General features: G+C 43.5%; 1 protein-coding gene across 1 annotated transcript in view; it reads right to left on the minus strand.

Moving 5' to 3' along the window:
• The window catches only part of cntn5 (contactin 5), a 176074-nt gene that overhangs the window by 59116 nt on the left and 100235 nt on the right, over positions 1–16723 (minus strand). The window contains exons 4-5 of the mRNA XM_053500248.1: positions 8153–8276; positions 7369–7544 (exon numbers count right to left, since the gene is read on the minus strand). Coding sequence (XP_053356223.1) covers positions 7369–7544; positions 8153–8276 — 300 coding nt within the window. The remainder of the gene's footprint in view (positions 1–7368; positions 7545–8152; positions 8277–16723) is intronic.

Consider the following 16723-nt stretch of genomic DNA (forward strand, 5'->3'; position numbering starts at 1 on the left):
TGTGTGTGTGTGTGTGTGTGTGTGTGTGTGTGTGTGTGTGTGTGTGTGTGTGTGTGAGAGTGTGTGGGGGGGGGGCTTTCACAAAACACACCCACGTTCACAAGCCTGCGGTCTCGCTTTATCTTCCTCTGCCTTCATGTCATCATTCTCTCTCTCTCTCTCTCTCTCTCTCTCTCTCCATCTTTATATATTTATTAATATTAGTTGTTCCTGTCAGTTTATTGTTTTAGTTTCCATCATTGATTTTCCATATTTTCTTTATAAAAGGTGATATTTCTTCTATCTATCACCGCCTCGTCTCTTTGGCATTTTCATATAACTGACATGAAGACCTGGACTGTCCTGGTGTCTTTATAAAACCACAACACTAGAAATCACTTGGACGCCGCTGCCGTCGAGGCGAATCATTCAGAGCCTTAAGAGGAGACAGAAGAAAAGCCGAGGTCAGCGCAAATAAATAAGAAGTGACCCGTGTGTAAATTGGAGCGTCGCTGGTGTTGAGGATGAGAATGCAACCACAGGGGGGCGCAATCCAGTGTCTTCTTGTGCCAGTCCCAAGTCTGGATAAATGCAGAGGGTTGTGTCAGGAAGGGCATCCGACGTAAAACATTTGCCAAATCAATGATGCGAATCAAGAATATAATTCCCATACCGGATCGGTCGTGGCCCGGGTTAACAACGACCGCCACTGGTGCCGTTGACCTACAGGGTGCTGGTGGAAATTGGGCTACTGTTGGTCGAAGAAGGAGAGGAGGAAGGCGTGTTCGTAAGCAGGGAGAGAAGAGGAAAGGTAGGAGTTTAGGAGTGATAGTAGGGACTTTGAATGTTGGGACCATGACAGGGAAGGGAAGAGAGTTAGTTGATATGATGCAGAGAAGGAAGGTGGATATACTGTGTGTACAGGAGACCAGGTGGAAAGGTAGCAAGGCTAGAAGCTTAGGATCAGGGATCAAATTGTTTTACCATGGTGTGGATAGGAAAAGAAATGGAGTAGGAGTTATCCTAAAAGAGGAGTTTGTAAGGAATGTTCTAGAGGTGAAGAGAGTATCAGATAGGGTGATGAGTCTGAAGCTGGAAATTGAAGGGATAATGTTCAATGTTGTTAGTGGTTATGCGCCACAGGTAGGATGTGAGTTAAAAGAGAAGGAGAAATTCTGGAGTGAGTTAGATGAAGTAATGCAGAGCATCCCCGGAGGTGAGAGAGTGGTGATTGGTGCAGACTTCAATGGACATGTTGGGGAAGGGAACAGAGGTGATGAAAATGTGATGGGCAGGTTTGGTCTTTAGGACAGGAATGTAGAAGGACAGATGGTGGTGGACTTTGCAAAGAGGATGGAAATGGCAGTAGTAAATACTTTCTTCCAGAAGAGGCAGGAACATAGGGTGACATATAAGAGTGGAGGCAGAAGCACTCAGGTCGACTACATCTTGTGTCGACGTTGTAACCTGAAAGAGATCAGTGACTCAAAATGTTGGTAGGGGAGAGTGTAGCCAGACAACACAGAATGGTGGTGTGTAAAATAACCCTGGTGGTGAGGAAGGCGAAGAGGACAAAGGCAGAGCAGAGGACAAAGTGGTGGAAGCTGAGAAAGGAAGAATGTTGTGAAGCCTTTAGGGAGGAGTTGAGACAGGCTATGGGTGGTCAGGAGGTGCTTTCAGTTGACTGGACAACTACAGCCAATGTGATCAGGGTGACAGGTAGGAGGGTACTTGGTGTATCATCAGGTAAGGGGAAAGTGGACAAGGAGACTTGGTGGTGGAATGAGGAAGTCCAGGAGTGTATACAGGGAAAGAGGCTAGCTAAGAAGAAGTGGGACACTGAGAGGACTGAAGAGAGTAGACAGGTGTATAGGGAGATGCAGAGTAAGGTGAAGGTAGAGGTGGCAAAGGCCAAACAAAGAGCATACGAGGACTTGTATGCTAGGCTTGACAGTAAGGAGGGAGAGGTGGATCTGTACAGGTTGGCAAGGCAGAGAGATAGAGATGGGAAGGATGTGCAGCAGGTTAGAGTGATTAAAGATAGAGATGGAAATGTACTGACAGATGCCAGGAGGGTGATGGGAAGATGGAAGGAGTACTTTAAGGAGTTGATGAATGAGGAAAACGAAAGAGAACAAAGAGTAGAAGAGGTGACTGTTGTGGAACAGGAAGTAGCAAATATTGGTAGAAGTGAGGTGAGAAGGGCCTTGAAGAGGATGAAGAGTGGAAAGGCTGTTGGTCCTGATGACATACCTGTGGAGGTATGGAAGTGCTTAGGAGAGGTGGCAGTAGAGTTTTTGACAAGTTTGTTTAACAAGATCTTGGAGAGTGAGAGGATTCCAGAGGAATGGAGGAGAAGTGTATTGGTGCCAATTTTTAAGAACAAGGGAGATGTGCAAAGCTGTGGCAATTATAGAGGTATAAAGCTAATGAGCCAGACAATGAAGCTGTGGGAAAGAGTAGTGGAAGCTAGGTAAAGGGCAGAGGTGAGCATTTGTGAGCAGCAATATGGTTTTATGCCTAGAAAGAGTACATCAGATGCAGTATTTGCTTTGAGGATGCTGGCGGAGAAGTACAGAGAAGGTAACAGGGAGTTGCATTGTGTCTTTTTAGATTTAGAGAAAGCGTATGACAGGGTGCCAAGAGAGGAGCTGTGGTATTGTATGAGGAAGTCTGGAGTGGCAGAGAAGTATGTTAGAGTGGTGCAGGACATGTATGAGAGCTGTAAGACAGTGGTAAGATGTGCTGTAGGTGTGACAGAAGAGTTCAAGGTGGAGGTGGGTCTGCATCAAGGATCGGCTCTAAGCCCCTTTTTGTTTGCTCTGGTGATGGACAGGATGACAGATGAGGTAAGACAGGAGTCCCCATGGACTATGATGTTTGCAGATGACATTGTGCTCTGTAGCGAGAGCAGGGAACAGGTGGAGGAAAATTTGGAGAGGTGGAGGTATGCTCTGAAAAGCAGAGGAATGAAGGTTAGCCGCAGCAAGACGGAATACATGTGTGTAAATGAGAGGGACCCAGGAGGATCGGTGAGGCTACAGGGAGCAGAGGTAAAGAAGGTGCAGGATTTTAAGTACTTAGGGTCAACGGTCAACTCCGTGGTCAACTGCTCCGTGTCCGTTGACTGCAACGGTCAACTGCTCCGTGTTCGGTCAGAGCAACGGAGAGTGTGAAAAGGAGGTGAAGAGGCGGGTACAGGCAGGTTGGAATGGGTGGAGAAAAGTGTCAGGTGTGTTGTGCGATAAAAGAGTATCAGCGAGAATGAAAGGAAAGGTGTACAGGACAGTGGTGAGACCAGCGATGCTCTACGGCTTAGAGACAGTGGCACTGAAGAAAAGACAGGAGGCAGAGTTGGAGGTAGCAGAGCTGAAGATGTTGAGGTTCTTTTTGGGAGTGACAAGGATGGATAGGATTAAGAATGAGTTTATCAGAGGGACAACCCACGTTAGATGTTTTGGAGATAAAGCCAGAGAGGCCAGATTGAGGTGGTTTGGGCATGTTCAGAGGAGAGATTGTGAATATATCGGTAGAAGGATGCTGAGGTTGGAACTGCCAGGCAGGAGGTCTAGAGGAAGACCAAAGAGGAGATTTATGGATGCAGTGAGAGAGGACATGAAGTTAGTTGGTGTGAGAGAAGAGGATGCAGAGGATAGGGTTAGATGGAGGCAGATGATTCGCTGTGGCAACCCCTGAAAGGGAACGCATGACGTGAGGACGTGTTCTGTTTCTGGGCACGTACAAACCCAACCAAAATAAATGACTATAGTCCAATTGTAAAGAGGACTAGCAGAACACAACGCCCTTTGTAGGGTCGCGACCATAGACTGTATAAAAGACTGGACAAACCCTCCGTGGCGCCACGCACAGGTTTTCTGCAGAGCGGTTTTGAATTTCTGTCTCTTAATCCATGAATGTGGAAGTGAACTGAGCTTGGAACACATCTACTTACCTCACTTACCATCCGGATGCTAGCTAGCTTAGCTTTAGCATAGCTAACGTTATGCTGGCTAACTAACTATACCATACACGTGTCCCGTGTTGACTTTTTAAATTCAATTTAATTTGTATAGCGCTTTTAACGATGTTCATTGTCTTAAAGCAGCTTCACAAAAATGGAAGAAATAAAAAAAAAATACAATTTATTGAAGTGTGTATGTGTGAGAAAAATGTGTCTGGATAATAATGAGATGAATGAATGATGAATGAAATGTCTCTGATGAGCAAGCCAAGGGTGATAGTGGCAAGGAGAAACTCCCTGAGATGGCAATAGGAAGATGGTGAGTTAAACTACAACACTTCAGTTAGCTGGTTAGCTAAAGTGATGCACAGCGACAGCTAGCAGCTGGACATTGGCGCGTCATACTCTAAATAATTCCCACTGTACGTTTGTCATCAAAGGGAAAGTATGGAGACCAAACCCGTGTTTTTGTTCCAGGCTGGAAACCTGTTTACTCCTGCGTGTGGTTTTAACATGAGCCACTTTTTGGGGGTTGACTCACATTTTGAGCTTGGTGGACATTTGTGGAACTGCATGTTTTGCATCCATCGCTCATGATCGGCCCAAACAGTTACGCAACAAATAAAGATTAGCGCAGAGCAGAGTCTGTCCGCTGGTCCTGATTAAACATCAAAGTCTTCAGATCTGGGAGGTCTTGGAGAACCTGCTCCCGCTCACCCGCTGTGTTTTCTGAAGAGGTCGAGCTCCTCTAACAAGCTGTCAAGACATAATAATAATAAAGCTCTAAATAATTGAAAGCTCCTAAAGCGTCGTGTCACACAGTGTGTTATTGATTCATCAGTCCCTGTGATTGGCTCTTCTTTAGTCCCATATCAGTGTTGGGTTCTCGACCCCTCACTTCCTCTGCGACATATGAATTATAGACAATCAATGGAGCCTTCTGTCGTCTAAATGGGAAAATAGATTTTCTTTTGTTGCTGTTAAGAGGAGATTAAAGAAATGAAATAAATAACGTTCCTACAGACAGCTGAAGTCCTTACACGAAGGACACGAGGCGACGTGACGAGGAGAATTTATTTTTTTTTTTGCCATTTCACATTTTTTCCTTGAATCAGAGAGAGAATAAACACCACTGGTGGAATGATGTACAGTAATTTGTTTAGGATATTGAGGAAATTCCAAGTGATAAAAAACATTCAGGAAACAGATTAACATCAGCTGACATGTTTTGTAGTTTTTTCTCTCTTCCTCATTTGGCTGTCTGGTTTTCTCTAGAGTGTTCATCTCACACCGTAACATGAGACACAACTACAGGAATCGATATTTATCCATCCTCTAAAGTATGAAGGAAAAGAGAAAGAGAGAGAGAGAGATAAGGCGCAGATCGATTGGGGTTGACGCTCGTCTCTTTTGGGTAATCATCCGCCTGCATCTGACTGCATGTAATTAAGACAGAAGATTATTTTTTGTTGTTTTTCAGCTCAGTGATTTCGCCCGAGACACAGCAGTGAGACGGTTTGGAGAATAAACACTCAGAGGCTCAATCCCACCGGTGTTGATTTTTGAAGCTCCACATTAGCGTCCTTGCTGCCTTCCTCCTCCATGAGGAGCGCTCTCCTCTCCTCACACACTTCACTTTGGACTTTCAGGTCACAAATTGATCCGTTACCCAGTTGGGTGAATGTTTCCGAGCCCCCTGACTGCTTTGGTATTGATGGACAGAGGGAGGAGAAATGTGAAGAAGAACCGCATGCTGGTTTCTCCAGCTCTGCTTTTTCTCTGATGCTCTTTACTTTAGTCACAACCTCGTTCTTGTCTGCTGACAGAGAGGAGAATCTCACGAGGGAACTGGATCAGAAGAGTGCCTTCAACATGGAGGCTTCAAAGCCTGGCCTGCAAACTAGCCTGGGCCTAGAAGCCTTAAGGACAGACACGATCCACAGACTGCAGGATGAATACTAACATCCTAGCACTGGTGTTTGTTTCTTCCTTTCCACCAAATTCCAAAACTCATCATTTTGGATCCATTACATCTGAAATCATGGAGCAGAAGGTACTAAAGAACATCTCTGATTTAGATACTTAAACACTTTCTTTACATTTTCCATGCATTTGAGCTATTCCTGCATTAGCCTTGAAGCGCTTGATTATGTCATGACCACAGAGGCTCTGATGTCCTGTTTAGTTCGGCTGACGCACCCAATCAGACATGAAAGATTTCCTAACACATAAAAAGAAGAAAGACCCCTGAGCTTCCAGCAGGGTGATAAATGGTCACCATACGTTATGCACAACAGCTCCTGCTGCAGGAGACTTTCCTTTGTCTCGCTGACAGTCTGCTAATGTTCCTGCCAAGGAGAGAACTACAAGGTTAAATCCAAAGACAGCTCCAAAACTGGAACAGGGCCTTCATGGGAAGTCATGGGAAAGCAGCAGAGTCTGGTTTTGTTTGTGAAGGTATTTGGAAGAACGCATTAAGTAAAGCAAACTTGAGCCTTTTTTTTTTTAAATGTATAAACCTCACTGCCTGGCATTTCAGCACAGCTTCAGAGGTCCTCGGGCTGGTTTTAAAAGTCCAATAAAACCCAAAAGTAGCAGAAGGAACCTCGATGCTGGCAGCAAAATGATAAAAGGTGGACTGAGATAGCAAACTCATAAAAAGCCCTCAGGGAAATCAGTCGGCCGTGAGATCAGTGGTGTCCATTTCTGCAGAGGGAGAAAAAAATATATACTGCAGTCTGTGACTCGGTTCCTGAAATACGTTTCCTATCGGTTCGCCTGGAAAAAGGCGTTGCATCATGTGCACCGTGTTCAGCCAAAAAGTTTAGGAAACAGTGAAGTGACGCTTTGTGCGGATGCGCCAGTAAGACCTTTAAAGCTGCTGCTCCTGGGGAAATGAAAAAGAAAACTATCAGTGTGTTTTCACTGAGCTTTGTGCCTCTGGACCTCTGCTCCTTGGCTTGTGCTGATGTTTTGAAGCAAAGCCCAAAGGATTACTGTGGGAATAAATGTGCTTTCTGCTCGAGCTCGCCAGTGAGCCACAGCACTCAGGGCACTAATAGGTACGACTGTCAGGCCTGCTCTTAGAAATACATCCAAGAAACCATGGCACTGCCAGCAACCTGACTTCCAGTCCCCATGGGAATGACCTCATGGAGTTTAAATTAAACACATCTAAAGAGAAAGGCATGAGCTGAATTCTAATGTTATGGGAAGACTAATGCATGACTCATAGTGTGTAAAAGAGATGTTGTGTGTAATGCATGAAGAAGATGCTACCGTGTATCCACTTTCTGTCCTGTTTCAGTCTTTTCCAGCAGACAGTCCAATGGCTCACCTCTTAACGCTTTTTCCCAGGATCTAATTTGGACAAACAGATCTGTATCTGTGCTGATTTACACTCCATCTTTCCCAGCGCAGTTACTCACAGGCGAACTGCAGCACAGCTTCCCGGCTCAGGACGGCTCCCGCGCTGCTCTCAGCTATGCACTGGTACTTCCCGAAATCCGTGGCCTCGCTGGCGTTTATTATCATCAAGTTTCCATCAATCAAACGGTAGCGTGAGCTCCTCTCAATGTCTACATCTGTTCCATTGATCAGCCAACTGTAAAGATAGAAAACAGTGCAACTGAAATGAATGCATCATTATATTGTGTTCTAAACTCTAGACTTTATTTTTCACTTCTCTCATCCTAAACACTTCCCTACTGCTCAAAAATGGACAGCCTGATAGGAAATGCTGCATTATCCATTAGGAGGCTAGACGGTGATATTGATCTAAATTATGAGCCATGATTAAATTGTATCAGTGTCTGAGAGTTCAGTCAAATACCACAGACTGAATCAATTAGTCTGAGCAGCCCTTCTTTCATGCTACAGTCTGTGATACATCCTACAGATCAACACTTTGTGAAGTACAACCGCTCACAGAAGCCGTAATATATCCCGTCGCAAGCCAGCAGAACAAACTGAATGTTACGAGCTCAACATCTAAAGCGTGTCTCGACAAACCGACCACAAACCCTGACCCGCTACTTATAGACACGACGAATAATAATCTAACTAAAAAGATAATCAAGTAAGCATTTACGGCAAGTTAAACCTGATCAGTCTGTATGCTGGTCTGAGCCTCGGGATGAAACTGAAGTCTGAACTTAGTATATCCAGGACAATCATGTGTTATTCGTGTGCATGAAGTGAGAATCTCCGTACCTGTATGTAGGAGCAGGATTTCCTCTCGCCTTACAGTTCAGTACCACTTTCTTGTCCTCTGAGTCCACAGAGAAGATGGCATCGTCTGGCTCTTGGATGAACACGGGCCCGAATTCTTCACTTTCTACAGAGAGGGCACAAAATCATTCATTACTGAAAGCTCAAAATCGTACAGTATGTAATTAACCCGTGAGGAAGGATGCCACGCTTTCATATTACACCAGCGAGAGAAACGTGAAATCCTGCTGCATCCATGCTGCCAAAAATAATCACTCAGAACTCAGCGAGGTTTCTCACTCTGTCACCCTGCAGCAACCCCGCAGCACTTTTTTGGCAAAAAATCTTTCCAATTATAGCTCTTCTGGGAAAACGCCATATTTTCGCTTGGCAAGTTTAAAAATACTAGCTCTCATTTATTATCTTTTAGTGAAGTTTTGTGTAAATGTTTTTCAACTGAAAATTCCAGACAAATTTTATAAAACGTTTTTTTTTTTTCTTTGTACTTACAGGTGCATGGTGATAAACGAAAACCAGCCAGAGACTACCACTAGTGAATGATTCAAATTTAGCCGCGCCCTCAAAACACCTTAAAAAACAAGGCCCAGAGAGAGCTAAAAGACATACCTGAACCAAACCCACCAGAACGAGCATGAAATGAGGACAAAAGGCTAAATAGTTCTCAAAACACAAAACGGAAACGAAATGTAGGAAAACCATAAGAAAATTCTACAAATAATTTTTTTAAATAACTTGATTCTAAACGGATTATATATAATTAACGTCCTGTTCTGACAGCTTGGGCAGCAGTGCTGTGTAACATGAATAGCAAGTTTAGTGATGTTTAAGCTTGGGTGGTGTGTGTGTGTGTGTGTTTTAAAAAATCTGTTAGGGTAAACATGTCCGCGGTCAGGGTTAATCTTACACTTTCCGCAAGAATCCCATGTGCTCTCTCGCCCAGGGCAGGTCTGCTGTAAACGCTGTTATACACTTACACTCAACTTCTCCGTCCAGCTTCTACTGAATGAGGAGAATGTTAGAAGAAAGTGTGAGCACCACACATAGCAACCAGAGAGAGAGAGAGAGAGAGAGAGAGAGAGAATATCTTTCCTTTGTTATTTATGCCAGCTCTAGAAACACCTAAACTTTCTCGGTGTATTATTTAAGCCCTGAGCTGCATGCATAATGGATCTCCACTTCCAGGTACATGTTCTCTGCAGCTGTCATCATCCCGACCTCTAGCACATCCTGAGCAGCCATACAGAACCTTACAGAAAATCTCCCTCTTTCCTCCATAGACAGATTGGAGTCTGCATGAGAGCGATTTCTGATGGATGTTTTATCCCAGCGTACTGTAGGTTCTGGCAGTAGGTTAGGTTTTTCTTTTCTTTTTTTATCTATAATACAATAATGTGCAATTAATCAGAGTTTCTGAAGATTCTGAGCAGCAAAAAATAAAGAGATGAAAGGCTTTGACATTTATTGTTAGACATGTTAAAGCCTGCAAGAGCGATAAAGGAAAGACACAGCATTTAATTTTCGCTGGTTAAGCGGCAAGCGTATATGATACATTTTTGCAATTAGTGCTTTTGTTTGTTAAGCATTGCTAAAGAAAATGAAGTTTTCAAGTGAGTGGTTGATCTTCTCTCTGATATAAAGGGTAAATGTGCACTTTTACCCTGAGTCGTGGTTCTGACAGATTAAAGTTTGAGGTTTGGAACACTTCTACACTCCAACACGTTACTCACTCACTTCTACACAACACTTTCACTCACTATACACTATTCACTTTCTTTAGTCATAGACAACAGCACCATGTTCTCTCTGGTTCTAGACCTGCATCAGGCAAAGACACCAACTAAGGACATGAAGCTGAATAGACTGGAATTGGGCTAAGAGCTGTCTACCCTGAAAAACCCTGGAAGGATCGAGCTGAACCTCAACTTCACAGTAGAAATGTGATCAGAAACACATCCTGAATGAGTGTGATGGAGATGACTTAAACACCTGGTGAAGTCACATGGTCAAAAAAGTCCAGTAGAAGCTGTGTTTAATACTGACACAAAGAGCATTTACATACACACACACACACACACACACACACACACACACACACACACACAGGACTGGGACTAAACAGCTGTGTGACTCATCAGATTAAAGTCTTCAGTTTGTTCGGCATCATAAAGACTGGACTTTGGAGTGATGGAGAAAGGTCATGTGACCTGATGAGTCCAGACTGATCCTATTCCAGAGTGATGGGCGTGTCAGGGTGAGAAGGGAAGGACATGAAGCGATGCTCCCATCATGCATAGTGTCCACTGTACAAGCCTCTGGAGACAGTGTTATGATCTGGGGTTGATCAGTTACTCAGGTCTAGACTCAGTAACGTTATGGGGCAATAAAATGAAGTCAGCTGACCACCTGAATGTACTGAACCACCAGAGGATCACATCTATGGAGGGTTTCCTCTTCACTGATGGTACGGACGTATTCCAGGAGACTGGAGAGTGGTTCTGGGAGATTATCTCATGATCTAAACACTCCTGACCTGATCGTGTAAACTTCACATATATACCATATTCCAAATAAACAATGTTTGTATCTGTAGAGAGGGCTGGACAAAATGTTATTGATATTAAATTGTGGCAACTTAAACACCCTCACAATCTATTTTCACAGAGATCGTGTATATTGTGAACCTAAACACGTGTTCTGTGTGGAGGTGATGTGCTTTTTATTTGAAATTGTAAAACATATATATTTAAGGTGGATTGTTTTATTTCATTTTGTGAAAATTAGTATAAGGTGTCTGTATTGTTTTTATTTGGGGATTAGATTTCATTGTAGAGCTACAATTTAATTAATTTGGAAATAAGGTAAGGATGTTCAAGTCAAAGTGGGACTTTTGATTGTACAGAATAAGAGAACTCAGTCCTGAGAGTATAAACTCCCTTTATGTCTCTATATAATCCCCTGATACACTAATGCACTGATCCCAGTGTCTCACTAGAGCTTGGACACCATCAAGGTAGAAAGTTCTCTCAGTACGCCAGAGACATGATCAGACTGCCAGATTCACGTCTGAAACGCCGGCCTCCCAGGAACTCCTTTAAATGACCAAAAAATGTGTAAATGTCTTGGAGCGAGGTGGGGACTGTACGGAGGACGTTGTGATAACTCCCAGCCGAGTTCAACACACACACACACACACACGTGTGTCTTTTCTATCTATTTATTTTTCGCGTTCCACTTGCTGAATGTTCACGGGAACGGCTGCAGTGAGCTCCAAGCGGATCATCATTCACGGACGTACTGCTTTCTTTAAAACGTTCGAATGTTTTATTGCGGCTCATCTCTGAGACAAGAGTCTCATCACCGTACTGTGCTTGACGTCTTCTGAAAATATCAATCGCCTTCATTCAGCAGAAATGTCATCACAAGTCCCAGTTTGACTTGAACGGTCATTGCAGTTTGGTGGCAGTATTAAGTAAGTTTGCAACATAGTCTTAATGACTGAAAAAATGTGTTATATTTCTGGATATAACACTGGATAAGCCTGAAAAACAAAATGATGGTGTAATATTTTTGCCAGATTTCTCACCCCTCCTCAGTCAGCCTCGTGCATCTGAGGTGTGAAACCCCTCACTCCCCTGGTGAGCATTTCTACTTGGCTTCCAAAGCCACACAAATCATGCTGCCAAAATCTGCTTGGCTGAGAAATCTGGTTGTGATGTTCTGTGTGCAAATCCATGATGGAGAGCTGAATTTCAAGATATCACGATTTTGAATATTATTATTATTATTATTATTATTATTATTATTATTATAACTGTCCACAGGGGTGTTTCTGTCCTACAAGCTTGTCAGAGCATAATGCTTCATCATGGAGGTCACTGAGTCCTGGATTAACATATTCGGGGTTTATTTTTAGTCTTATAGTGGCATAAATGTATTCACTTCCCCTCAGTAAGCAATTTTTCAGGATCTAAGTAAGGAATAACACACTTGGGGATGAGCTATTATCAGAATATAACCGACTACTGAGTTTTTTTTTCCAGGGTTTTTAAACTGTATGTTCACTGTGGCACAAACTCAACCTCTAGTGTGTGTGTACGTGTGTCTGCATGTGTGTGTGTGTGTGTGTGTGTGTGTGTAGAACATCCTGACCTTCCTAAAGCACACAGTCAGGGAAGGACATAGAATAAAATATCCCTCAAGTGAGTTACACAAACTCTGACACTGCTTCAGTACTTCTACACCTATAAACTGTAGACATGTCTAACGGTTCTGTCCCGTATCGTCTAAATGAACTCGGCTTCCTTTCTGAATCTGTCTTTCACTTACAATCCCCGTGATTAAAGAAAATGACTACATTCTGCCATGTCATCAATCAGCATGATCCAGAAATCATCTCCTGCAGAAAACATTCCGACATAAACTCACACCCCACACACACACCCCACACACACACCGCACACACACACCAGACACACCAGACACACACTTTCCGAGCATGTTTTGAGGTAATGAGATTTTTTTATGTCCTTTTGTGTCACATCACGTCCTGATTCCTGGCCTCAGAGCTGCAGTTCAAGGGTTTGACGGCAGAAGACCAGGTTCACAATCCGGTGCGTTGCCGTCCTGGGTTTGACCGCTTTTACACTCTTTAGAATTTTGCCCTTTGCCTCACCTGTAATACTGTTTGCTCATCACCTGACCTTCTGCCTGTTTGACCACGGCTCCTGCTACTGTCTTTGGATGGTCTGACCTGATATTTGCTCAGTAAAGTTATAACTGCAATTACGTCCTGCATCAGCCTCCTGTCCTGACAGATGACTTCACCAATATGTATCCAATGTTGTAAACATTAAAGCACTTTTTGTAAGTCGCTCTGGATAAGAGCGTCTGCCAAATGCCTAAATGTAAATGTAAATGCAATAGTCATGGATGCAGCAGAGAAGGCTCCATGGCATGATGTTATGGCTGCCCAGAGAGACCATGACCAACAAATAAATCAGATGAATAACAAAAACAATGCCTTCAATAACACACTTTCCTCACTGCTTCTCTCATCATGTCCTACAACCACAGCTGCCAATAACCTCAGCCCCACCCGAGACATATTCAGGTGATGCATCATCATAACAAGGTGCTGCTCTGTCTTTCTTTTAAATATCTGTGACTGGCTGAGCAATAGGAAATTAGCACATTGTTGGCAGTACACCATGAGTGGTACGTTGTGCTCCAGCAACCTGGGCAGAAGATGACATTTTCCTGACTTCCTATGATCGATTTGACAAGCTATTCAAACGAGAGTTTGATCACTTCCCAGATGGCAAAGAAATCGGTGAGCAGCTTCTCGTGGTGATTCAGGAAAAAAGAAGCACCACCAGATACAGTATGCCACAGAATTCTGATCTCTCCTCAGTCGATGGAATGAGCTGACACTAAAAGCTGCATTCCAGCAGCAACTGAACCTGGAATTGCTTACCAAAATATCATGATGCAACGATCAAACCACACTGAATGCTTTCATCGACTTGGCCATCAAGCTACAGTATCATCTGATCTGAAACTGGCAAATGCCCAGAGTTTCCATGGCACAGGCTGTCCAGTGTAATCACATTGAACCCAGACAATGAGAAAGATCATGTTAACTCCGGGGGAATAGGAGTGATGGAGAATGAAGGGACTGTTATTATTGTGGCAACTCCAATCATCTAATATTTTGTGCCTACAACTCCTTACATTTAAGCTTTTAGCAGACACTGTAATCCAGAGCGACTTACAAAAGTCCTGTGAAGCTTTTGTCACTAAGTCTTTAGTATTTTCTTTAGTCATTGCCTACAGATTGCCATTGACCCCTTGTTCTCTAAGTCAGTGATCTTCACAATGAGGGTACTTCCTTTCAGGTCACCACAACCCCAAAGCCCTCTCTGATTTAAGGACTCCCTTGGCAGCTTCACAATCCTCATCTCTTGCGGCCTGCAGTTCAACATCTTGGCTTTCCCCGACGTCACCACAGCTTTGACAACACCCTCATCTCAGTTTGAGAAAGGATGAAAATGTTGTTGTGAACACAGCTGCTGAGGCAATCTAATATTTGGAAGCATCCGCACCCGACCAAGACATCTGTGGTGGAAGGGGACACTTCATAAAACAGAGCTTTTTGCAGTTGTTTGAGCAAACTTAAAATGTAGAAAAATAAGAAATACTGGCCGTCATACTGGCCTCACTGGAAGAATGGCATCCCTGGTTAGGGTCAAGTTCATGCTTTGCTACAGACCAAGTTTCGAATACCCCAGCTTGTTATGAAGTTGAAAGTCAAAGAACAGGGTCAGCTGTGATACGGCGCCCCCTAGAGCAGACATGGATAAGGGCCCTCCTCAACAGCCCCATACATCAGTGGCATCATGGTTCTGGGGGAACGGTGTGTACTGCCCCTGCAGGACATGGATAAAAAATATTTGGGTTGATTCACTTTCCTCCTATGAGGCAGATGAACCACGTGGTCTCACATGTCCCCCCCGACCCCAGGGCATCCCGACGACCCCATGATAGACATCTCAGCTCCTAAACGTCACGTATTGGTGGCCAAGCAAATTCCGCGAACATTCACAACTATGTTTGGTCCTGTTCTATAGTGTATGAGTCCAGAGCAGGGCAGCTTACACACTTCCCTTCACTTCATTTTTAACTGCATCAGTCTTCATTTCTGACAATTAGCGTAATGCCTGAACTTGCTGTATGTGTAGGTGTCCCATGGGTTTGGCGTATTTGCAAAAGCAAAATTTTTTTAATCTATTCAATTTAATTCAATTTTATTTATATAGCGCTTTTAACAATGGTTATTGTCTCAAAGGAGCTTCACAAAATGAAAAGAAAATTTATGGAAGTGTGTATGAGTAAGAAAAAGTGTGTTTAGATAATAATGAGATTGTGAAATCGTCCCTGATAAACAAGTCGAGGGTGACGGTGTTAAGGGGAAAAACTCCCTGAGATAGCAATAGGAAGAAATCTTGAGAAGATCCAGACTTAACCCATCCCCATCTGGGTGATAACGGGTAGCAGGGATTATATAACAACATCATGTGTGTTAGGCTGCTGGAAGTTCAGCATAACAGAAGTTGTCCAAGTTCTAAAGACACCATGACAGTGTCAAATAAAGGTCAGATATAGACATGGACAGTTCAAGATGTTCCTGATGGTTTAATTATTGCCTGGTAGCGATGAGGGCACCAGGCAGGCGGACTTGACTTCAGCACAGAGAGGTAACACAATGACATTTTTGCTATTCGTCATTTTGCTCCAGTGAGCAATAAATTATTCATACAACAAAGCACTGAGACCATCCAGCTCAAAGACTGAGAAATATGTGCGTGATCAATAATTTACTGTTTCAGTTTTATCCACCGGAAACACCTCGGTGTCCGTGGTTATTCGGTCACACTGAAAGATGTTCTTCTGTCCGCAGATTTTATCAGTAAATGCAGTAAGTAAATAAATTCACACAAATGCCATTTCCTGCCAAACAGCCGATGCCTGACCTGTAGCAGTGTTCTGTTGTTCTTGCATTAACACACCTGATTCCACTTAGCAGCTTGTTGTGAGACTCTTTATTTGTGTAAGAGGAAAAAAAAAACATTCAAACACAATAAAGTCAGTTTGACCCTTCGGTCTAAAACACGGACGTGACGGCTCAATCGACGGAAAACTCGGATCTGAATCTATTCACTGGATTCAATTTAAGATCAAAATGTCACTTGCTTTTGGTTTGTATGTAACTTTTCATGGTCAAGCCTGGAGTTTTTTTTACTTTTAAAGATACAATGGAAATAAAAAGCTTGCACTTCATAGCATAAATAAAACCCTGCGAGTGTTGCATGAAGGTTTAACTAACCACGCTGATGAAGCCAGGAGATTATGTTGTCTCTGAGGCGATACAAGACAGCATTTTGTGTCAAGCACATCCGACCCAAAACACCAACAAATCTTCCCTTTAATAATCATCTTTGCCATTCAGGTTGCGCGCGACCCTGCGGAGACCCGCCGTGAATCGAGCAGTAGAGCAGTGATTTATTCGTGATGATAGCCGTCATGTTGGGGCTCCATTCTGCTCCTGTGAAAATGAATATTTCCCTTTTTCTTGACAAATGCATCTATCAGAAGGAAGAGCGAACAGAGACGGGGCTCGGGGAGCTGAAAGTGTTCTGATGATCCCTCTTCAATTTCCTGCAGGCCGTGACCTCGCCGCGCACACGCTCGTGATGGATCGGCCGGGCGTTCCTCTCGAGGTCACTCTCGCCATTACACTGACATCAGCCTGCTGCGATGACTTAATTACTCCAGTTTCACACAGACGCCGAGCGTCTCAGCTGTACCTACAAGATGTTCCGTGTACAACTGGGAACGTGCGTACTGTTGGATGTAGGATGTAAAAGTGTCAAGGACTTAAAATTAGCTGAAATATCAGAAAACTAGAATTTATTATACAAACATCACAGTAAAGATTAAAATGCCATTCAGCTCTGTGATGATGCGTTACTGGACAGATGAGTGCTATATTATATT

The sequence above is a fragment of the Clarias gariepinus genome, chromosome 7, assembly GCF_024256425.1.
Source record: "Clarias gariepinus isolate MV-2021 ecotype Netherlands chromosome 7, CGAR_prim_01v2, whole genome shotgun sequence".
NCBI lineage: Eukaryota > Metazoa > Chordata > Actinopteri > Siluriformes > Clariidae > Clarias > Clarias gariepinus.